Here is a 24,384-nt window from a genome sequence, read left to right as displayed (position 1 = left end):
TTATAGTATTTCTTTCACATGACCCATCAATTTAGACAAGTGTGCCTGGGTAAGAYTAATACACAATTATTGTATGAATATTTTATCATTGTTATCTGGACACMTTCTATTTTAGCAACCATTTAGCTGTACCGTTTACACCTTCGGTATCCTGTGCATGTGACAAATAAACATAGATTWTATTTGATATASTGTMTTTACCAGAGACTGTAATAAGAATAACAGCATGACCTGCACCAAAGTCAGATTAGGAGATAGGCCAAGAACTAGATAAAGTGTATTTGTACTACTACTTTTTGCTACTACTTWCACCACTTTTAGTCGTGAAATATTTGGTTGTTTACTACACTATTRACTCTGTTTAGCACATGGCCTCACATGTGAATCCTTAAAGAGATGGGTGGGACTAAGGCTTAAGAGGGTGTGAACAATGCATAATGGGTGTAGACAAAGAAGAGCTCTCCAATAGGTGTACCAAAACATTCAAGGCCCATTTTCTTAAAAGTGGGGTTACAAGTTTATCAACTTTCAAAGCAGAATTACTTTCCCATTGTTCCTCAACTGCAGTGTATGATATACCATACCAGAGTCTCTACTTTTGTCCAATATAAAAATACAATAAAAACTGTTTCTATATAAGACCGAATTGAGGCGTGCTTTTCTTTCAAAAACAAGGACATTTCTAAGTGACCCCAAACTTTTGAACGGTAGTGTATGTGTTCTAGACAAGTATGCCCATACCTTGTAATCAAATCAAATTGTATTGGTCACATACACATATTTAGCAGATGTTATTGCGGGTGAAGCGAAATGCTTGTGCAAAGTTGCTTAGGAGCTAGAAGCAGAGCTGATATGGCGATCGGGAGTGCAGGTATTTTTAATTTTGAAGTGTTATGAAAATGTGATCATTTGGAATTCTCATGATTCATTTATCATGACGACGTGGCACAACACGATTTCCTGATTGCACAGACAGACCACAGTTAAATAATGGTGAAAATAAATGTTTTACCCACTCATAGAACATAGACTATAACCAAATTGACAGGAGTTTAATTATAGGAGTGGATTATCTGTTTAAGTGCCGAAAATGCTGTCATCATATTAATTTCTGTGGTTGGTGAAGTCAGAGTTCAGCATGACGGGAAAGTCGGGGTCCATAGATGATACGAGTTTCCAACTTGTATTTACCACTTGAAAGCTGAATGTTTTTCCAAGTCGGGATCTCATACTTACAATTACTCATGTAGGGTGTGAATGCAGGGTTAAGAGGAGTCCTACCCGAGTCTTGTAGGCGTGACAGCAGGATGGCTCTCTGGGTGTTGTGGTCCCAATGTCTGACCCAGTCCAGACGCAGCGAGCTCCACAGTGTCTGTTCTGACTGGGAGCCTCTCTGGTCTACCAGCTCCTCCAGCAGGCTCTTAGACCCTGGGTCTGTCTGGGCCATCTGAGGAACCCTGAGAGAAAGCAGTACACAGTACAGTATGCTACATTGAAACAGGAAGTGATTGCCATAGAGCAAGACTAAAGATAAATGATTGAGCAAAAAAAATAAAAAATGTTTACTGCTAACATGTTAAAATGTCATGTCATGTAAGCAGAGAAAAATGACTACTGGCATCCAGGGCCATGTTCATTAGGACACGCAAGTCCAGGTAGTCCCTCCCTTTTTATGTGTTTTCTTCTGTTTGGTGACTAAAGAACACGACCCAGGTGGATACAGTGTCAGAAATCCTGACAGGAGAAAAGTACATGAAGATAAAACTGAAAAACCAAWTGCAGTAAATAGTCTGTTTTGCCTCGTACCGTTGTCTGCCCACAGGGTCTGTGGAGCGCGTCTCAGGCACAGCACACAAAGCCTCAATCTGTTTGATGAATTCCACCCTCTGTGTCTCTTCATCAGACAAATAGCTCTGCTTTGACAACTCCTCCACCTGCACACAGTAATTGACAACCACAAAATCTTAATCAGACTTAGTGGGGCGGCAGGATAGCCTAGTGGTTAGAGCGTTGGGCTAGTAACCGAAAGGTTCCAAGTTCAAATCCCCGAGCTGACAAGGTACAAATCTGTCGTTCTGCCCCTGAACAAGGCAGTTAACCCACTGTTCCTAGGCCGTCATTGAAAATAAGAATTTGTTCTTAACTGACTTGCCTAGTTAAATAAAGGTTAAATAAAAGAAATAACGCATTTGAAGCTGGCAAAAGGTAATGAGTTCATAAAGAGATGTTGATAAGGACTATGTTTTTAAACTCAATGCAGTGTAACTAACCCCTTGTCTGGCTGGAATGAGTTTTTAAAAACAGTCAAATCATCCAAATAATGAAAGCCAATGTTAGATGCGATCATCCCAGTTGCTCAAAATGATAGTCTTACCACAAAGTCCCTTAGGTCCCGGTCATCTGTGTAGAGGCATATGTTATGCAGTTGCTTCTTTACGTTGAAACCCTGAAAACAGAGAACGTCGGCTTTTTTATCCAGAGTACAAACAACAACAAAAAACAAGGAGACTCCTGTTTCAGTTGCATGAGAAATTACCATTTAGTCATGGAGGACACACCAACATTCCTGCTTGGTCATGGGGTGTGAGTGAGATGCTAACATCATCCCTGTTTTCGCAGACTCTGGGCACAATTGAATAGCAAAGCTCTGTCTATGTCTTGTGTGTTATGTAAAATAGTCATGCAGTGTAACCACTGTCAAGTAATGTTATATGATTGATTAATTGGTTGTTTATATTATAGTGTCATGCATCTTCATGATGCCCAGCCCACATGGGCTTATAAGACACCGTATTTGCTGTATCCAAAGAAAATGATCATACTTATATATGCTCACAAGTACATGCATACGTACATACATACAGTTGCGGCCAAATATATTGGCACCCTTGCATTAAAAAAGAAATCCCACATTTCTTCTAAAACAAGATGAAATTGAAAAAACTTTGGATTTTCAACACTGCAGAACCAATTTTATTTTAAGTTTAACGGTTTTATAAAAGAAATAAAGACAAATGGCATGGACAGAATTATTGGCACCCTGGAGCTAGTACAGTACTCGTTTTATCTAGTGATGATAAAATGTCTTGGTTTGAGGTGTTAGACTGATGTCACGTCTATGCTAATATAGTAAAAAAATTGCTAGCTAGCTTTCCAACAACTGCAACGATGTATTTGAGAGACAACAAGTGCTCATTGTGCAAATGTATTTATGTTTTCAATAAACATTGGAAACAAAATATAGTTTACATGTTGCCAACAATATAAGCCAATCCCATAGCACACGTCGGTTTTGTTGCTAAACAAACAACCAGTCTATAGCTGCTCTTCTTTATTTATGGCATTGAACCTACCTAATTCAATTGCCAGAAGCAGTATCCCAGTTCTCAACAAGGTTCTTTGATTTCTTGTCAGGTGACATAGGGTTCTGGATCATAGGTGTTTTGATCTGGTTATAATTTCTGAGTTTAGGTTTTAGCCATATATAAAAGTTGACAATTTTTCTTTGTAGCTAAGGGTTAACTTTTTTTTAATCATGTAGACATTGCATCGTAACTTGTGTCTAAATATGTTATAGATCAGCTTCCTTAAATATGTCTGAGTTCTTTTGTCCAAGGGTAATTGTGAGATTTATCCAAGTTGAAAACCTTTTTTCAGGGGTTCACAGCAAAGCTGTTGCTATTCTTAGATTAAAAATAAATATATTTGACATAGTCAAATAACTCAAGCATAGATKGTTTTTTTCTAATTTGGCACACAGAAACTAGAGGCCATGAATAACTTGGTGAAAAAGAATGGCACGACTGGCCTATAGGTTGCTCTGTTATAAGCAATCTCACTTAAACCCTCCTATTCACCGKCCTGTTTGACCTAGAGACTTAAAACTTTGTATGTAAGTGTCTTTTCTAATGCTGACCACATTTCATAAGGTCTATCAGGAAAGATTCTCCTCCATCTTGGGCAAACTTATTCTCATGAACGATAAGTAACAGGTCCATCTCTTAACTTAGTTTGAGAAAAGCCAAGGGATTGGCTAAGAGATGGCTGAGTTGACAAATCCAAATCGGATTTTACGTGTCAATTTAAACCACTGGAAATCCACTCCACGGTGGCCTATCAACTTGAAACTTGTCATCGCTATCATGGACATCCCTAAGATGAAGCCCACTGAATTTGGTATTGATATCTAAAAAACAAGGAAACTATTAATAACTGATTACTGCATATGTAACGCTAATGCTAAAAATGATCTGCAATCATCTTCTCCTCARGAACCGTTCATCCGATTCACTTCACATGTTGTATTTAGACTTATGATTGCACATAAAGGAAGATTGTTCCTACATGATAGAGTGCTTGATTTGCTATTCAACTGATCTTGWGTCCTTTCTATCATCCTCTGAACCCCGTTCATTGCTGCTCGCTGSTATATTGTTTATTTWATTTTTTCTTATATCGTTACCATTGTTCATCGTTGTCTAACTACGAATATGCTGAGTCATATTGTTTAACCATCTCCATATTGTAAAATGTCTGACTACATAGAGTTGGTCCTCTGTATCTCAGTTCGTAGAGTATGGTGGTGGCAACGCCAGGATGGTAGGTTCAATTCCCAGGACCACCCATACGTAAAACGAATGCATGCATGACTGGAAGTGCCGTTGGATAAAAGCGTGTGCTAAATGACATATAGAGTGAGGTCCAAAATTATTGACACCCTTGACAAAGATGGGCAAAAATGACTGTATAAAATAAATTCAAATACTGGGCTATTATATTGTATGCTACATTTTTGGGGGAAATTCAATTATTTTATACTAATACAATTGCTCAGAGAAAGCGATTTTGTTAAACAAGTAATTTTTTTTTTCTCAAAAAGGTAGAAGACAACATTTTTGACACCCCAGTTTTCCCTTCGATACCTCACCTTGTGAGGATAACGGCAATGAGCCTTTTTCTGAAAGGTTTTATGAGTTGGAGAACGCATTCGGAGGGATCGTAGACCATTCCTCCATACAGAATCCTTCCAGAATGGATTAGTGAAAGCCAACCGAACGTAGCCATAGTCTCACCATGTTCCTGAGCAGTGCAGTGGCCTGCTCCAGGTCTTTGTGTGTGAGGCAGTCGAAGGCCAGACGCAGCCCCGTACTTCTCAACTCCTCCAGCCGCTGATCTGGCCTGTTCTGGCTCCTCAGGTAGGCCTGGGCCCGGGGAATCTGCTTGGTCAGCACTGCCCGCTCAACCACCTCCTTGACGCACACACAATATCAGAAATTGGATATCTGGTCATTACTGTAGATAATTATGTAATTATAGCCAATTGGGGAGAACCATTCTGGTGCAAAATGTCTGTTGTGAATGGTGGATGAGAAGAGTTACCCTAGCAAAATGTCAAGTGCTTTGAGGCCTATGGTTAAAAAGTGTGACATAAATTCAAGCCGTTATCATGATGACCCATCTAGGATGTCGCTGAGGATTCATGCCCAATCTGCTCCTTGTGTGTGTGTGTGTGTGTGTGTGTGTGCGCATATATGTGTGATTGTGACAGCAAATTAATTAATTTGAGTTGAAGAATCGACAATAAAGTAACTATTCTGAAAGCTTCACTGTGTTTTTACCTCAGAAGAGAGGGAACCCCAGTCATCATTCTCCACCTCCTCAGGTACAGGTATGGGGGATGGGACAAGGGTGGAAGTGTCGCCACCTGTTGGCCAGGGAAACCTCTTCATGAAGGTGCGCAGATCCGAAACATAACTATCCAAGATCTCCACACACTCCTGCAGGTTCTCATCCAGCTCTGTGAAGAAAGAAATTAGAGAATAGGGAGAAACCTCTGTGTTATTGAAAGTTTGAAACACGCACCATCATCAGACCGTATCATGATTCAACATAGACCATACAAACTCAAGTTTGGTCCTGATCTCCTAATAACATCAGTACAAATCCCTGATGAAGGCCTATTGAGACTGAAATATAAAATCTGTTACATTTATGAAGCATTAAGGTCACCAGTGTGCTGGAGTTTCTATTTCTATAGACTTTTCTACACTGAACAAAAATATAAACGCAACATTTAAAGTATTAGTCCCATGTCTCATGAGCTGCAATAAAAGATCCCAAAAATGTGAAGTTTTGTCACACACAATGCCACAGATGTCTCAAGTTTGAGGGAGTGTGCAATTGGCTTGCTGACTGCAGGAACGTCCATCAGAGCTGTAGCCAGAGAATTTAATGTTCATTTCTCTACCATAAGCCGCCTTCAATGTCGTTTTAGAGAATTTGGCAATAGGTCCGACCGTCCTTACAACCACAGACCACGTGTAACCACACCAGCCCAGGACCTCCACATCCGGTTTCTTCACCTGCGTAATTGTCTGAGACCAGCCACCCAGAGAGCTGATGAAACTGAGGAGTATTTCTGTCTGCAATAATGCCCTTTTGTGGGTAAAAACCTATTCTGATTGGCTGGGCTCCCAAGTGGGTGGGCCTATGKCCTCCCAGGCTCACCCACAGCTGRYCCCCTGCCCAGTCATGTGAAATCCATAGATTAGGGCCTAATGAATTKATTTCAATTCACTGATTTCCTTATATAAACTGTAACTCCGTAATATCGTTGCATGTGGAAGCAAACTAAATTCTAATGTCAACTGAATTTTTTTGTTATACAGTTGGCAACTAAGCAGGTTGATGCAATCTCCCTCAGATGTTTTCGTGCCAGCCATGGCTGATTGCTTGAGATAGCAGTATTTTTTTATTTMAAAGTAAATGGATTTCAAATGTTATTGATTTCATTTCAGAGAGGTGAGAAACAGAGGGGGAAATGGATCAGGCATAGTAGTGTGAAGGGTTTCAACCCCAGTCTCCAGAGTTGTAGTACATGAGCCTAGAGCCGGAGGGATACCACTCGACCATGACTCTGCTCAGTGAGGCAGCACTCCTAATGCATCATGCTTACAGCAACTGGATTCTGTAGCTAAGCAGGTTGATGCAGTGTCCCCTCAAAAATCTTAAAGGGATTGWTCACGGTTTTAAAACGTACATGTTGTCATTTTATCCCAAAAGTTTTTTGAAAGTTTGTTAGCAACCTCCAGAATCTACTGGCGTGTGTAGCAATGGAACTGGGTTTAACATGCAAGCAGCGCATTCAAAAGCATGGGGAACGCGGCGAGAGAAGTGTCTTACCCTCTGTGGCGGAGAGGACGGCCCTGACTTGTGTGTTGAGGAAGGCCAGGGTGATGCTGAGCAGCTGTTCTGAAAATTGTCGGCTCTGGGCCTCAGTATGATTGTCTCTGATGGCACAACGCAGAAGGTCCAGAGCCGGACACAGATCCTGGACATCTACAGGAACAGAGAGAAACACTCATACTGTCATATCTGGAGTAGGATGAAGTGGCCTCTAGAAGCTGATCTTTATTCAGCTTTGCATGTTCCCCACTAATGGTTAAGGTTAGGATTGGGGGAGTGGAAGCTGATCCTAGATCTGTACCTAGGTCATATGTGTAGGGCAGTGGAGGAAGAAAAGGGGGAAATTTAGCCATTGTAATGGCTGTGTTTGCTACTGTTCTATTCATTACATTCTGGTAATTACAATGTCCTACCCATTGAAGGCACCCATACATTTTTTATATTTTTTTTTTTACATATACACGCCAGGATTATTAATATGAAGCTCATAATACACTACAGAGGTTGAACACATTTATTCTAGTCAGTAGGAGAAAACATCAACCACACACACACACACACAAACAAATTAAATGCATGGGGGCGGATGCACACAATTTCAATTACTAGGCTGTGATGAGACTACAGTGAGACATCATGTGAGAAGGCAATTACTATTAGGAGCMGTAATTCTAGCTGACATCGCATGAGATATCTTACGGTATAGTCCCTTTCCTTTCTCTCTCACACAAACGCACACAAACGGTATGCTCACACATACTAGTTGGGCTGGGCGATATGGCCAAAATATCATATCATGGTATTTTTCAGATTTTTTACTGTATTTGACGGTATTTTATATTTCTGATGAATAAAAGTTCTAAATTTGCTTCATGAGTAGTGCATGACCCTAGGGTGGCAACACATATATTCAAAATTATTTCAAATGGGTCTTTCTCCATTCTGATTGTTTTACACTGTTCAAWTCAACTTCAACCTAAAATAATTCCCTGCATTTCCACCAATTTCTGCATTTCCTGCACTCATTTGAGATCATTTCCACACTGCGACGATATGGGCAAAAATACTAGGCCTTATTTTTAACCAAATGTGATATAGATCGGTGAACTTTTGGAATCATGGAAATAGAATGTTTATTATAATTCTATAGTTAGAATATAAATAATAGTGGGCACTTTGAATACAGTGTTTAACATGACAATGAATGAAAATGCCATGGAGTTATTGTGACAGGGTAGGACCCAAAGTGATGTTCAGTGTTTCCTAGGGGACCCTATAATCTTTGGCTTTATTAAATCTTTATTCATGTAGCCAACATATTCATGCTTTGCCTATTCCTCTTTGATTTAGAAGATACTGTTGCACAAACAACATGCTGATTTAAGCCTCCACCAGTACTGGGATCAGGCTGTATTAGTTTACTCTGACTCAGTACTTTTAATTAGAGGTCGACCGATTAATCAGGGCCGATTTCAAGTTTTCATAACAATCGGAAATCGTTTTTTTGGACACCGATTTGTCCTTTTTTATTTTACACCTTTATTTAACTAGGCAAGTCAGTTAAGAACATTCTTATTTTCAATGACGGCCTAGGAACGGTGGGTTAACTGCCTTGTTCAGGGGCAGAACGACAGATTTTTACCTTGTCAGCTCGGGGATTTGAACTTGCAACCTTTCGGTTACTAGTCCAACGCTCTAACCACCTGCCTTACATTGCACTCCACGAGGAGCCTGCCTGTTACGCGAATGCAGTAAGAAGCCAAGGTAAGTTGCTAGCTAGCATTAAACGTATCTTATAAAAAACAATCAATCAATCAATCATAATCACTAGTTAACTACACATGGTTGATGATATTACTAGTTTATCTAGCGTGTCCTGCGTTGCATATAATCTATGCGGTGCACATTCGCAAAAAAGGACTGTCGTTGCTCCAACGTGTACCTAACCATAAACATCAATGCCTTTCTTAAAATCAATACACAGAAGTATATTTTTTAAACCTGCATATTTAACTAAAAGAAATCCAGGTTAGCAGGCAATATTAACCAGGTGAAATTGTGTCACTTCTCTTGCGTTCATTGCACGAAGAGTCAGGGTATATGCAACAGTTTGGGCCGCCTAATTTGCCAGAATTTTACGTAATTATGACATAACATTGAAGGTTGTGCAATGTAAGAGGAATATTTAGACTTATGGATGCCACCCGTTAGATAAAATACGGAACGGTTCCGTATTTCACTGAAAGAATAAACGTTTTGTTTTCGAAATMATAGTTTCCGGATTCGACCATATTAATGACCAAAGGCTCATATTTCTGTGTGTTATTATGTTATAATTAAGTCTATGATTTGATATTTGATAGCGCAGTCTGACTGAGCGATGGTAGGCAGCAGCAGGCTCGTACGCATTCATGCAAACAGCACTTTCGTGCGTTTTGCCAGCAGCTCTTCGCAATGCTTCAAGCATTGAGCTGTTTATGACTTCAAGCCTATCAACTCCCGAGATTAGGCTGGTGTAACCGATGTGAAATGGCTAGCTAGTTAGCGGGGTGCGCGCTAATAGCGTTTCAATCGGTGACGTCACTCGCTCTGAGACTTGGAGTAGTTGTTCCCCTTGCTCTGCAAGGGCCGCGGCTTTTGTGGAGCGACGAGTAACGATGCTTCGAGGGTGGCTGTTGTCGATGTGTTCCTGGTTCGAGCCCAGGTAGGGGCGAGGAGAGGGACGGAAGCTATACTGTTACACTGGCAATACTAAAGTGCCTATAAGAACATCCAATAGTCAAAGGTATATGAAATACAATCATATAGAGAGAAATAGTCCTATATTTCCTTTAATAACTACAACCTAAAACTTCTTACCTGGGAATATTGAAGACTCATGTTAAAAGGAACCACCAGCTTTCATATGTTCTCATGTTCTGAGCAAGGAACTTAAACGTTAGCTTTTTTACATGGCACATATTGCACTTTTACTTTCTTCTCCCAACATTTTGTTTTTGCATTATTTAAACCAAATTGAAAATGTTTCGTTATTTATTTGAGGCTAAATTGATTTTATTGATGTATTATATTAAGTTAAAATAAGTGTTCATTTAGTATTGTTGTAATTGTCATTATTACAAATTAATTAATTATTATTATTWTTTATTTTTTGAAATCGCCCGATTAATCGGTATCGGATTTTTCTGGTCCTCCAATAATCGGTATCGGCATTGAACGATCATAATCGGTCGACCTCTACTTTTAATAGCCCGTTGACTAGCCAGCTAACTAGCGATTAGCATTAGTGGCTAACATGATTTAGCTTAACTTGCTAAGAAATTACAAACTAGCTGTTTGCAGATGTAAGAAACACAAACTAATATTGTAATTATAGAACGCTTGTGGATTTATATTAAGAAGTGGAAACAACATCGTTGTCATCAACATTATTGCATGTCAAGCAACAACAAATGCGCTCCTTGAGTGGCAGGGGGTGGGACCAGGTCTGTGTGGAAAGCGGCATGGAGAGAGAGAGCAGAGAGGGATGACTCAAGTAGCGGAGTAAACTATAAAAATAGACTTTACACACGGCATATCACATTTAACAAACCAAACATTAAAATACCATTATAGAAGGTAAAGTAAAAACCCAAACCAGTCCGTGCAAATACCGGTGTATCGTAAAATACGGTATACTGCCCAGCCCTACATACTAGTACACACACATACAGGAATGCAGACACATTTAAATACACATTTGTGTGTGTGTTAGTCTGTGTGTGATATTTATTTAATTTATGTAGTTCTGTCTTTGATCTGTTCTTGTTTATACATTTTTTGTATTATGACATGTTTTATGTTGTGTGGACCCCAGGAAGAGTAGTGGATCCTAATAAAATACCAATACTTGTTCCTTCCTGTTTGTCAGCCACTCCCAGTGGGCTAGATTAAGGGGCTCCAATGCTTTACCTACTATACAACGATCGAAGCAGGACTCAGGAGGCGAGGATGATACGACAGACTGTCGGCCCAATAACTCCCATGTGTCAATGCACAATATGAATCATTACCGTCGTAACTATCCCCGTGTGTGCTGTGCGTGTTTCTGTTCATGTGTCTGTGTTCCCCAAGCTTTTAATTGTCATGCATGGTATAGGATTTTCAGATTACTTGCATTTACAACCTAGTGTCCTCACAGTGTTACCCATTACATTGTAGCTTTCAATTGAATTATCAATGTATGCCTTATTTTCAGCAGGATTTATAACTCAGTGAAGTGTATTGACCTTGCAACACAATACTACATTACATAAACATGACAAATGGATGAAAGGTGTCACTTGAACTGTACACTATTTGCACCATGGAATATTTCAAAGGTACAGTTGAAGTCGGAAGTATACAAATACATTTAAACTCAGTTTTTCACAATTCCAGACAGTTAATCCTWGTAACAATTCCCTGTCTTAGGTCAGTTTGGATCACCACTTTATTTTAATAATGTGAAATGTCAGAATAATAGTAGAGAGAATGATTTATTTCAGCTTTTATTTCTTTCATCACATTCCCAATGGGTCAGAAGTTTGCATACACTCAATTTGTATTTGGTAGCATTGCCTTTAAATTGTTTAACTTGGGTCAAACTTTTCGGGTATCCTTCCAGAAGCTTCCCACAATAAGTTGGGTGAATATTGGCCCATTCCTCCTGACAGACCAGATGTAACTGAGTCAGGTTTGTATGCCTCCTTGCTCGCACACGRTTTTTCAGTTCTGCACACACATTTTTAATGGGATTGAGGTCAGGGCTTTGTGATGTCTTGAGATGTTGCTTCAATATATCCACATCATTTTCCTTTCTCATGATGCCATCTATTTTGTGAAGTGCACCAGTCCCTCCTGCAGCAAAGCACCCCCACAACATGATYCTGCCACCCCCGTGCTTCASGGTTGGGATGGTGTTCTTCGGCTTTGAAGCCTCCCRCATTTCCCTCCAAACATAATGATGGTCATTATGGCCAAACAGTTCTATTTTTGTTTCATCAGACCAGAGGACATTTCTCCAAAACGTACGATATTTGTCCCCATGTGCAGTTGCAAACCGTAGTCTTGCTTTTTTTGGGCGGTTTTGGAGCAGTGGCTTATTCCTTGCTGAGCGGCCTTTCAGGTTATGTCGATATAGGACTCGTTTTACTGTGGATATAGATACTTTCTACCTGTTTCCTCCAGCATCTTCACAYGGTCCTTTGCTGTTGTTCTGTGATTGATTTGCACAATTTCGCACCAAAGTACGTTCATTTCTAGGAGACAGAATGCATCTCCTTCCTGAGCGGTATGACAGCTGCGTGGTCCCATTGTGTTTATACTTCCGTACAGATGAATGTGGTACCTTCAGGGGTTTGGAAATTGGTCCCAAGGATAAACCAGACTTGTGTAGATCTACAATTTTCTTTCTGTCTTGGCTGATTTCTTTTGATTTTCCCATGATGTCAAGCAGAGGCACTGAGTTTGAAGGTAGGCCTTGAAATACATCCACAGGTACACCTCCAATTGATTCAAATGATGTCAATTAGCCTATCAGAAGCTTCTAAAGCCATGACATCATTTTCGGGAATTATCCAAGCTGTTTAAAGGCACAGTCAATTTAGTGTATGTAAACTTCTGACCCACTGGAATTGTGATACAGTGAATTATCAGTGAAATAATCTGTCTGTAAACAATTGTTGGAAAAATTACTTGTGTCATGCACAAAGTAGATGTCCTAACCGACTTGCCAAAATTATAGTTTGTTAACAAGAAATGTGTGGAGTGGTTGAAAAACMAGTTTTAATGACTCCAACCTAAGTGTATGTATTGAGTGAATAATTATTGAAAAATAAACAAACATCAKTTGCACATTGAAATTCATAAAGCATGTAATGAAATCTTAAAGAAGCCTGGGATACTGATAATCCATTAAAATAACAGGAAGGTGGCGCCCCTGCACAAAGACATAAAATAGTGTAGCATCAACATCATGGTCCAAACACACCAAGACAGTCGTCTTGGGTACGACAACACCTTTTCCRCCTCAGGAGACTGAATTGATTTGGCATGGGTCCCCAGATCCTCCAAAAGTTCTACAGACTATTTACATTGACCCCCCCCCCCCTTGTTCTTACACTGCTGTTAACTCACTGTTTATCATCTTATCATCTATGCATAGTCACTTCACCCCTACCTACATATAGCCCTGTTATTGTTATGCAATTCTACTGTYTTACTTTTWATTTTTACTTTATTTAAATGTAATAAATATTTTCTTAACTCRATTTCTTGAACTGCACTATTGGGTAAGGGCTTGTAAGTAAGCTGTTMTATTCAGCGCATGTGACAAATAATATTAGATTTGATGCATGTCAAAGTTGTACTTACTATGGCATACAATTACAATAATACTAAGTATTTATATTAGGATTCTAGGGCTTTATGTGATTAATATGAAATTGATTGTAAAGGCCTTACTCTTCAGCTGGCTCTGGGTTGAGATGGCAGCTGATTGGTCAGGTAGAATATACCCAGAGGGTGGAGTAAGGACGTTCTTTTTGCTCTTCAGGAAGAAGTCCACTGTGTCTAACTGGTGGTTCTTCAGACCAGCCTACAAATACAAGACAAAGGCATGTGTCGTTCAGTACGTACTGTTGTGAAATTAAGCAAACCATTTAACCAACTGAACAGGCCCCAGGGCCTCCTACCTGCAGGGCGTGAATGGGGATGGAGCAGCGGCCCCATTCATTAAGGTGACACAGAGAGTCCACTGTGCCAGCACTGCCAAATACCATTAGTCTGTTGAGCAGCTCCTCCTGTGACACAGCAAACAGCACCAGGGACAGGCCTGACGCTGCAACACACAAGAGCTACACTCAATATCCATACACACATGAATAATGAAAACATACAGTGCCTAGTGAATGTCTACTCACAATTTTTACAGAAGAAAACTGCAAGTGGTATCTAAAAAAGTATTGCATTTGATTTTTTTCTTACCGATCTACACAACCTAATCCACATTTTGAAAGTGAAAGAATATTATAGAACATTTCCCAAATTAATAAAAAAGACAAAAAAATGGTACAATAATAATGATTGCATGTCTTCACACCCCAGATGTAATACTTGGTAGAAGCACTTTTGGCAGCCATTACAGCTGTGATTCATTTAGAATAAGATTCAACCAACTTCGCACAACCTACAGTGGGGTCTGAAATTATTGACACCATTGATAAAGATGAGCAAAAATCACTGTATAAAATAAATAACAAAAATACTGAGCTATATTTTATGCACACAAAAAATTGGGAAATTATATTATTTTATTCTACCAGTAAAACAATTGCTCAAAGAGATTTTAGTTTAACAAGTCATATTTATTTCCCCAAAAATTACTGACATCCCTGTGTTCAATACCTCACCTAGCGAGGAGAAAGGCACTGAGCCTTAATTCTGACAAAAAAGCTTTAATTCTGACAAAAACTTTGCTATAAATGGGCTCACTAACTAGCAATGAAAATCAACAAATGTGTAAACTCGACTAGGCTCGCTTTGATCACAAAAACATATTCTTCTGACTGCATGATTGAATCTCCGCTCGTCCCTGTCAATGCAGGCCTACAATATTATAGTCCGATGRGCTCTGCAGAGATTGGGAGGACAGTGTGCAACACATTGCGCGTTTGTGTGATTTTCTTTTTACTTGTCCATTCGAACAACTTTAATCTATTTTCTTCTTGTCTGACCATGGTTTTATACTTGTCCTGGCAAGCGGAAAGCGTTAATGTTGAACCCTGGCACATAGTACGTTATACTGGTCGACAAACTGAAAAGTTACCTTTTATTTCGTCAAAATTGATCTAGCTCAGTAAATTTGGTTGGGAATCATTGATGGACAGCAATATTCAAACCTTGTCTCTGATTTTCAAGCAAATTTGAGTCATGGCTGATACAGGATCACTCAGGAACCCTAAACACCTCTCATATGTGTTCAGTAGCAGACTCACTCTTCAGAAGCAGGCTGAGCTGCTCCTCTGCGGTACGCTGGATAGGCAKGGTGGGCGAGGTGGGCCGGTGGTAGGTAACACTCTGGGACTGCAGATCCCAGAAGGCCACAGTTGTCTCACTGTTGCCAGGGGAGACAAAGGTCAACACAGTGGAGAATTCAGAGACAGAGAGCAGCACTGGGGTAGTTGTGTCGGGCACAGAGAACTGCATGGTGGCTCCCCCTGATGGGACTCTGCTCTGGGAGAGCTTGGCAGCGATAGCTGCCCGCCCACACTCGATGTGGGGGAAATCCTTAAACCAAGGAGCCCCCGGAGTCTGAGGAGAAGAGGGAGGGGTAGCCTTGGCCTTGTTGTACAGAGAAGTCAGCCGAGCTTCCCAGGACCTGGAGATAACAGGAAGGGGGAGAGAGGAAAACAAATAATTATTTACCCCATTTAACTTTCAGGGGATTAAAGATAAAAACAAAAAATGGTATGCAATACACTCCCCTTTAACTAAAATGCAATGTACAAAACTGACAATAGAGTATTCTATTRTGTTCTATTCTATGCTCTTCCTCTTACCGGTCAGTGCTGAAGGAGCTGCCCAGCACAGTGTGGCTGTAGGTGGAGCTGGAGAGGCTGTCCTCGTCACAGGGACCCTGGGGCCTGAGTGGAGGGCGACTGGGGACCACCCGACACATCAGATGCTCTGGGTACATGCTACCAGGACGACAGGAAAAAAACACAACAACTTCTGTCAATCAGAGGAAGAAGGGGCTCATCGGAAACCCTTCTCAATTTGCATTTCCTTGATGGCTCGCCTCCTCTCTCCTCGCCTCCTTCTAAAAACGCATTGAAGGAAAAGGTACCAAGGGAGGAACCAAGGATGTTCTCCTTGAATGTTTTTGGGAAAGAGGCGAAGAAAAAGGAAGCAAGGAATCAAGAAAAAAAATCAAGAAAATACCATTGTGAGACATCCAGGTGGACTGAACAGATTGAATCACAAGTAAACCATCTTGGCGGGTTTCAGTGATAGTTCTTCCCTGTTTACTGCTGAAATACCTGAAGTAGTGGTTGAGGTCGACAGCAAAGGCAGTGTTAGACTGAGTGGCAGCAACAGCAGTACCCAGGTCAGGAGACACCTGGAGGAGACAGAAGGAGTCCAGGTAGGGGGCCGGCTCGTCTTCCCCCAGCCCAGCAGTGCGGTACGAGGGCAGGTCTACACTGGCCAGCTTCCTCCCCTCAGCACTGTCAAACACATCTGGAGCACTGTGTTAAAGATAGAGCAGTATACTGAATGACAATCAGGATCAGAGTAAGATACTACTAATTAGTCGTGAGAGATGCCTGAAGACTCTTATGGCAGTTATGGCTAGACGCCATAGAAGTCTGCACAGCCCTGTGTCTCAGGGCTAACTACTACACATGAAATTGCTAAGGATACATATGACTCCAGCTGTGGTCAACACAAAGAGTATGCCTCTGCAGAGCTGGTATCCAGTGCATGTGTCCAGGGGGGATTTGGGGGGCAGAACGATGCTGCAGCAGGACAGGGTCTCCGGTTCAGCCCCCTGCTGCCACTGCAGCTGCAACACAACACTGGAGTTGAGCAGGAGAAAGCTTCTGGCATCCACAAAGGACAGTAGCCTCAAGGACACCACCTCAGCCACACCTGCAGAATCAAAATGCAAGCAGTGCAGTTTAGTATAGGTTTCGAATTCATATGGATAGATTCAAGTTGGAATGTATGTAAAATAACACTCAAAGCTACGAAAATAACAATGAGTATAACTTAAGGCACAACTGCTAATTCTGCGTACCCTAATGTGTTCTCTAAGACAAATATTATCCACTACTTTCAATCTGAATTAAACTGATAATGATAAAGACATTGGTGTGACGTACTCAGGACCTTCTCCTTGACCAGCTGCAGTAGCTTATCTGCTGTGAACTCCGAGGCAGAGACAAGAGGGCCAGAGGTAGGGCCCTCTACTTCCAGTTCATACAGTGTCAGCTCAAACTCAGCGCTCACAGCCAGAAGTCTAGGGCTGCCACGGGCTCCATTGTAAACTGTCACCTCCTCCCAGGCAAAGCTACAGACAACGAGAAATTCATTCGATTAGAGAACTTTTTGAAGATATAGCACGCACGCACTGACACACACACACTGACACAGAGACACGAGATGTGTGAACCAATCCCATCATCAATGTGGAAACAAATGCATATGGCAGTTTACTTTTTTTTTGTTGCTCACTTTACTCACTCTGTATATGRGCCATCCACCGTTCTCCCCGGTGCCTTGCTCTCTGAAATGTCGCCGACTGTCAGCCCCCCAGCACCACTCAAACAGCAGAGCAAGGAGCAGCCTTGGGCCATTTTGGCTTTTGCTGTGTCTACAACATTTTCACAGAGGTTGCTCTCCGGGATGAGAGCGACTTCTAATGCACAGTTATCTCGAGTTTCAGATCTGTGCAACATATTTATCATAATCATGTCGAATTTGATGCAGATGCCTTACAACTGATACGATCTCATATGTAATTTAGCTATTTGCAGTTGTATATACTCAGCTGTCGACTCGTCGTCAAATGAGAGAACAATTCAAATACAATTTGGACATTATCTTTCTCTTTTTCGTGTATGTGTGTGTTCCTCTTTCACGTAAACATTCTTACCTACATCCTGACACAAATCACATGACATGCGTTCTCTGTATCAGCTGATTAACTATTGCCCAATAGGAGAACGAAAAAATATATATATATAAAAGACAGTAATAATCAAGCAAGGATAGCGCTCATGTATTTTTCTGCAGAGGCATTACAAGGAATCCTGTCGATGAATGCTCCTTGCTCACAGCCACCTGAGCCTGTGTGGGGTGTGTTTTGATCTGTGACTGAAGTAGTGTGATGGTTGTTTAATTAGTTTTTTGTATGTCTGCAATGGGATATGTTTTGTTTTTGTTCCAATACCCCATACAGTAGCTGTAGTCTTCCATAAAACTTAAAAGAAAAGCAGAAGCAAGGATAGCATCACGGTTGAAAACTTGATATTTTACACCACTAATTGCCGTTTAAAGGCAAATTATTGAAAATATTAATAAATGAATGAATACACACAATAGAAATTCCTAAATGATTATGCATGCAGAGCAGAAAACCGTACTTTTATAGATCTTGCAGCGTTTGCTTTTGCCTGAATCTGAAGGAGGAAGTAAACAGCCAGCGCAGGCTTTCGTTTTACTTCCCACTAGATAACACAACCACAAAGAAAAATTTTGCTATCGTAAAAATTTATGAAAACAAACATGTACTTTTTGCGATTCATTTAAGGTTAGGGTTATGCATGGTTAAGCATTGTGGTTAAGGTTAGCGTTATGTTTAAAACTAAGATTGCATTTTTTTAAATGGGCGGGGTTTATAACTTTGTTACTGTGTTAACTAGTGACGACTTTTCGTTTGTCACAACCTACGCAGATGTCAAAGCTTAAGTCTTCTTATAAAAACCGCGTTGATGAGCCAATCCATATGCTAGTATGTTTTATTAAACTGTGAACACACTGTCTGGTTTAGGGGAGCGTGAAAACACTGATGTCAAAGTCTCTCAAAAAGCTCGAGTATTTGAAAATTGAAATAGTGTCTAGCCTTGTCTCACTTCGTTACATTGAGTCACAAAGTATTGCAGTTCACCGGATTGCCAGACAACACGAATGCACCAAGGACCCAAAAGATGGAAGAGAAAGCATTGGAAGTATACGGTAAATTGGTTTATTTGCATCTTGATACAGCTAGTTAGAGAGCTAGTTAGCTAACGTTAAAGACAGGTTTTCTAGGCTGCGTGCTAGTATTTATTTATTTATTTGATTGAACCTTTATTTAACTATGCAAGTTATGGCTTTCAAACTTGCTAGTTAACGCATTAGTTAGATATAACACTATTTATCTAGCCTGGTCCCAGAACAGTTTGTGTGTTGACAAGTCTGGTCGTTGTCACGCCTAAGTGACCAACGGAGTTGGCAAGACCGCACTAAAAGATCTGAGATTGTTTTACAATTTCTTATTTTCTCTATGATAATGAAACATTCAGACAACTGCTAATTTCAACTGATGGCTAGCTCGTTGTCAGTATAACCAGCTGAAATAGTTAACATTTGTAAGTGATGTGCTTGTTCACCACCTCAACCCCAGTTTCTTTTCCCCAGATGTCATTCGCACTATTCGAGACCCAGAGAAACCTAACACGTTGGAGGAATTGAATGTCGTGTGTGAAGAATGTGTTGAAGTCCAAGAGCTTGGAGAGGACGAGTATCTCATAATTATCAAGTTCTCCCCAACTGTCCCACACTGCTCTCTGGCAACACTAATCGGTGTGTCTCTGTTTCAACTGATAAGAAACAACTGTTCATAACTGACATGAAGAGAAATAGATATTTAGCCTCTTGCATCCATACTGATACAATGTTTTATGTGACAACACTACAGTGGCATTCTCATAGCCTGGTCGCAGATCTGTTCGTGCTGTTGACATCTCCATTGCTTCCATTGCTGTTGCTGTCAAGCCAAACATAATGAGAGACAAGGAGTTGGCATGATAGCATAAACAGACTGACACTCAGGCTATTATTCTTATAGAGCTACAACTATCTCTACTACATTCTTGTCTACCTCAAAGTTGGCAGCACGGGCAGAGAATGTAAGAGTCCATGAGGCCCCTTTTCCTATCCTTTTAATAAAATAGGGACATGATAAAGTGCCATGCTTTCAATGGTCAATGTTGTCTTTGAAGCTATACTGGCATCGGTGGCTATTGAAGGATAACTGGAGCACAAGCAGGCACCTCTCCAACCATACTCCYGCATATTAGTGCACTCAGACTGGCATGACTGAAGTGCAACAGACTTTGCATTTATACTTCCACAAGTTTCAGTTTATACCTCCACGAGGTTGTCAACTAACTTGACTTAGGTGGTCTGACTTAATGTAGCATTGATRTACTTAGAGCTACTTTGTCTAGACAAACTGAGTGTACGAAACATTAGGAACACCTGCTCATTCCATGACTGACTGACCAGGTGATTCTAGGTGAAATCTATGATCRGTTATTGATGTCACTTGTTAAATCCACTTCAATCAGTGTAGATSAAGGGGYGGAGACGGGTGAAATAAGGAATTGCAAGCCTGGAGATAATTGAGACATGGCTTGTATATGTGTGCCGTTCAGAGGGTGAATTGGCAACACAAAATATTTAAGTGCCTTTGAGCGGGGTATGGTAGTATGTGCCAGGCGCACTGATTTGAGTGTCAAGAACTGCAACGCTGCTGGGTTTTTCACTACAGTTTCCCATGTGTGTCAAGAATGGTCCTCCACCCAAAGAACATCCAGCCAACCGCTTTCAACACCTTGTAGAGTCCATGCCCTGGCGAATTGAGGCTGTTCTGAGGGGAAAAGGGTGTGAAACTCAATATTAGGAAGGTGTTCCTAATGTTTTTAACACTCAGTGAATGTTCCCAATAATTCTCTGAAGGGGACTAATGTTAAATGGCAGTCTCATGAGAAACTCCCACGTTTCACTCTTTGTAACATGGCCTTCTTCCCACAGGGTCAATTAACTCTGTTCTATGGATATACAGTATTTAAAAAAATACATAATATAGATGTATACCCCCCCCTAACTCTGCCACCGCTGCTTAAAAAAAATCCTAGGGGAAACACAGAAATTGCCTACTTAAAACATCAATGTAAATTATTCTGTAACGTGTGTTTCAGGCCTGTGCTTACAAGTTAAACTGCAAAGATGCTTGCCGTTTAAACACAAGGTAAGCAGCGAGGGAATTACACCCATTAGAGGAAAAGTGTTATCATACAACTAATCCCTAAATCAATGTTGATGCACACAATGTTAGTCTGTTTAGTAAGAACACGTTCTCTCATCCAGTGATTTATTAAGAAAAGTCTTATTTTCCAAACCTTTGATGCATAGCGCTTTGTCTTATTTCCAAGGGTAGTCTCTGAAGCCAATAATTTAAATGGGAAACAGTGTTGTAAAATCMTCTCCCCTTTTGTGCTGCCTTGGTTTATAATGCGGTGCCTCTGGAACTATGAAAATGCAGTGTGGTTGTTTTCTGGCTCTGGTTGTATGTCTGGTGRGCTAACCTCCAAGCTGTCTCCCTGATTAGACCTGTCTGTGGGAACACACACAGTTAGTTTTCCCAACTTCATGCAGATGAATTGCTTATTTATTGTTATTTTAAAGTTTAAATGTATCTGTTCTTGTTCAACAGTTGGACATTTTCATTTCTGAGGGAACCCATTCTACCGAGGAAGATAGTAAGTGTTATTACTTAAAACAACACCTTATCTATATCTCCAGACAATGTATTTTGAATAAAAAAGACATTTTCTATTTACATACGAAAAACCCAACTAGAATTTGTCTTATGAAACCAGTAATTCTGTGAACCATTAACCCCTATTGGTAATATTTTACAAGCCTTCAGGCTTTTTCTCAGCGGGAATAACATTACTTGTGGCACTCAGACAATCTAGGTTCAAACCCATTTGGTCCCATTTATGCAGTTTGACAATAGAAGGAAACTTATTGTGATTTTTATCAATTTTCTTACAGTTAACAAACAGATCAACGACAAGGAGAGAGTAGCAGCTGCAATGGAGAACCCCAACCTGCGTGACATCGTGGAGCAGTGTGTTACTGAACCTGATGACTGAGCCAAGGGACTGACATCTCAGGGACTTTAGACCAAGGTATTCAATAGGCACCAATTGGAAGAAAATGGACTGAAACAGGGAGGTACTAGCTGGAGCTGTCCATTTAGAAATGCTAGTTTTCGCTTTCCGTTTTAAAACCTTTTGCTACTGTGTACCCTAATGAATGCGACCCAGCCATCAACTTAAAATCATAGCCATCATGGAATATGTGTGTTTTTATACAAGTGCCTGGAGGATATGTCGGAGATTACCTTATCGGTATCGGTAAAATTTCGTAAATCCTTTTGTGAATAACCACCATGGTAAAAAAATAAGTCCAAATCTGTCACAGAATTACAACTTCAAGTTTATTGTAATCATGAAAGAATCACTAAGGGATAAGATGAYGAGTTTCAGGAAAATGTGAGCACTTCCCAGTTAGTTTTTAGACTTCTGAGCAACGTCCCTCGAACAATCGCCCCAGAATGGACAGCAGTGTATATTGCATTCTGTCTTGTTTGATCTTTATCTAACATGATTGAAATAGGAAATAAAACATCTTCCTAAAAAGCTTGATTTTGTTTTGAGGGGAATTTGTACTTTCTATGTCTTTTCTGCTGGGGTTATTTTTCACCTGAAATGGCTAAATGCATCGTTATWCTGCCAAAYGGGGCGGAGTTAGCTTTAGAGTTCTGTCTTACTATCCAGGTCTGTGCCCAAACAGTTCGAGCTTCTACTTTWAAAAATCCACCTTTCCAGAAATTAGTCTCTCACTGTTGCCGCTTGTTATAGACCCCCCCCTCAGCCCCCAGCTGTGCCCTGGACACCATATGTGAATTGATGGCCCCCCCATCTATCTTCAGAGTTCGTACTGTTYGGTATRTAAACTGGGATATGCTTAACACCCCGGCCGTCCTACAATCTAAGCTAGATTCCCTCAATCGCACACAAATMATCATGGAATCTAGCAGGTATAACCCTAAATCTGTAAWCACMGGCACCCTCATAGATATCATCCTGACCAACTTTCCCTCCAAATACACCTTTGCTGTCTTCAACCAGGATCTCAGCGATCACTGCCTCATTGATTGCGTCTGTAATGTGTCTGCTGTGAAACGACCACCCCTCATCACTGTCAAACACTCCCTAAAATACTTCAGCGAGCAGGCCTTTCTAATCGACCTGCCCTGGGTATCCTGGAAGGATATTGATCTCATTCTGTCAGTAGAGGATGCCTGGTTGTTCTTCAAAAGTGCCTTCCTCACCATCTTAAATAAGCATGCCCCTTTCAAAAAATGTAGAACTAAGAACAGATATATCCCCTTGTTCACTCCTGACTTGACTGCCCWTGACCAGCACAAAAACATCCTGTGGTGTACTGCATTCGCATCGAATAGCCGCCGCGATATGCAATTTTTCAGGGAAGTCAAGAAACAATATACACAGGCACTTAGGAAAGCAAAGGCTATCTTTTTCAAACAGAAATTTGCATCCTATAGCACTAATTCCAAATCGTCATGGAGAATAAGAGCACCTCCTCCCAGCTGCCCACTGCACTGAGGCTAGGAAACACTGTCACCACTGATAAGTCCATGATAATTGAGAATTTCAATAAGCATTCCCCCCCCACACACACACACACACTTCTTCTTCACCCAAATCCAGACAGCTGATATCCTGAAAGAGTTGCAAAATCTGGACCACTACAAATCAGCTGGGCTTCCTATTTCGCAACAAAGGATCCTTCACTCATGCTGCCAAACATACCCTCGTGAAACTGACTATCCTACCGATCCTTGACTTCGGTGATATAATTTACAAAATAGCCTCCAACACTCAGCAAATTGGATGTAGTCTATCACAGTGCTATCCGTTTTGTCACCAAAGCCCCATATACTACCCACCACTGCGACCTGTATGCTCTCGTTGGCTGGCCCTCGCTACATATCCGTCGCCAAACCCACTGGCTCCAGGTCATCTATAAGTCTTTGCTAGTTATAGCTCCGCCTTATCTCAGCTCACTGGTCACCATAGCAACACCCACCCGTAGCACGCGCTCCAGCAGGTATATCTCACTGGTCATCCCCAAAGCCAACATATCCTTTGGCCGCCTTTCCTTCCAGTTCTCTGCTGTCAATGATTGGAACAAATTGCAAATGTCACTGTACCTGGAGACATATCTCCCTCACTAGCATTTAAGCATCAGCTGTCAGAGCAGCTTACCGATCACTGCACCCGTATACAGCCCATCTGTAAATAGCCCACCCAACTACCTCATCCCCGTATTGTTTTTGTTTTTTTGCCCTTTTGCACCCCAGTATCTTTACTTGCACATCTCACTCCAGTGTTAATGCTAAATTGTAATTATTTTGCCACTATGGCCTTTCCTCCCTAATCTTACTACACCTGCGCACACTCTATATAGATTTTTCTACTGTGTTATTGACTGTACGTTTGTTTATCCCATGTGTAACTCTGTTGTTTTTGTCGCACT

General features: G+C 40.9%; 2 protein-coding genes across 3 annotated transcripts in view; one reads left to right on the top strand and one right to left on the bottom strand.

The window, feature by feature from the left end:
* The window catches only part of spg11 (SPG11 vesicle trafficking associated, spatacsin), a 78,049-nt gene extending 60,162 nt beyond the window's left edge, over positions 1–17,887 (bottom strand). For both annotated transcript variants that reach the window (XM_023984903.1, XM_023984904.1), the window contains exons 1-14: positions 17,449–17,887; positions 17,088–17,275; positions 16,627–16,854; positions 16,245–16,443; positions 15,765–15,902; positions 15,201–15,583; positions 13,899–14,044; positions 13,669–13,801; positions 7,183–7,338; positions 5,619–5,797; positions 5,073–5,249; positions 2,375–2,446; positions 1,807–1,934; positions 1,282–1,457 (exon numbers count right to left, since the gene is read on the bottom strand). In XM_023984903.1, coding sequence (XP_023840671.1) covers positions 1,282–1,457; positions 1,807–1,934; positions 2,375–2,446; positions 5,073–5,249; positions 5,619–5,797; positions 7,183–7,338; positions 13,669–13,801; positions 13,899–14,044; positions 15,201–15,583; positions 15,765–15,902; positions 16,245–16,443; positions 16,627–16,854; positions 17,088–17,275; positions 17,449–17,678 — 2,533 coding nt within the window. In that variant the 5' untranslated portion in view covers positions 17,679–17,887. The remainder of the gene's footprint in view (positions 1–1,281; positions 1,458–1,806; positions 1,935–2,374; positions 2,447–5,072; positions 5,250–5,618; positions 5,798–7,182; positions 7,339–13,668; positions 13,802–13,898; positions 14,045–15,200; positions 15,584–15,764; positions 15,903–16,244; positions 16,444–16,626; positions 16,855–17,087; positions 17,276–17,448) is intronic.
* A 494-nt stretch (positions 17,888–18,381) lies between these two features.
* Positions 18,382–22,466, top strand: ciao2a (cytosolic iron-sulfur assembly component 2A). Its single transcript, XM_023984902.3, has 5 exons — positions 18,382–18,942; positions 19,387–19,551; positions 20,952–21,001; positions 21,467–21,512; positions 21,811–22,466. Exons 1-5 carry the CDS (start codon positions 18,915–18,917, stop codon positions 21,909–21,911), a joined length of 390 nt encoding a protein of 129 aa, XP_023840670.1. The 5' UTR covers positions 18,382–18,914; the 3' UTR covers positions 21,912–22,466.
* Positions 22,467–24,384: the final 1,918 nt, after the last annotated feature.

This window comes from Salvelinus sp. IW2-2015, linkage group LG4q.1:29 (genome assembly GCF_002910315.2).
Source record: "Salvelinus sp. IW2-2015 linkage group LG4q.1:29, ASM291031v2, whole genome shotgun sequence".
Classification (NCBI taxonomy): Eukaryota; Metazoa; Chordata; class Actinopteri; order Salmoniformes; family Salmonidae; genus Salvelinus; species Salvelinus sp. IW2-2015.
This window is presented reverse-complemented; position numbering and strand designations above follow the sequence as displayed.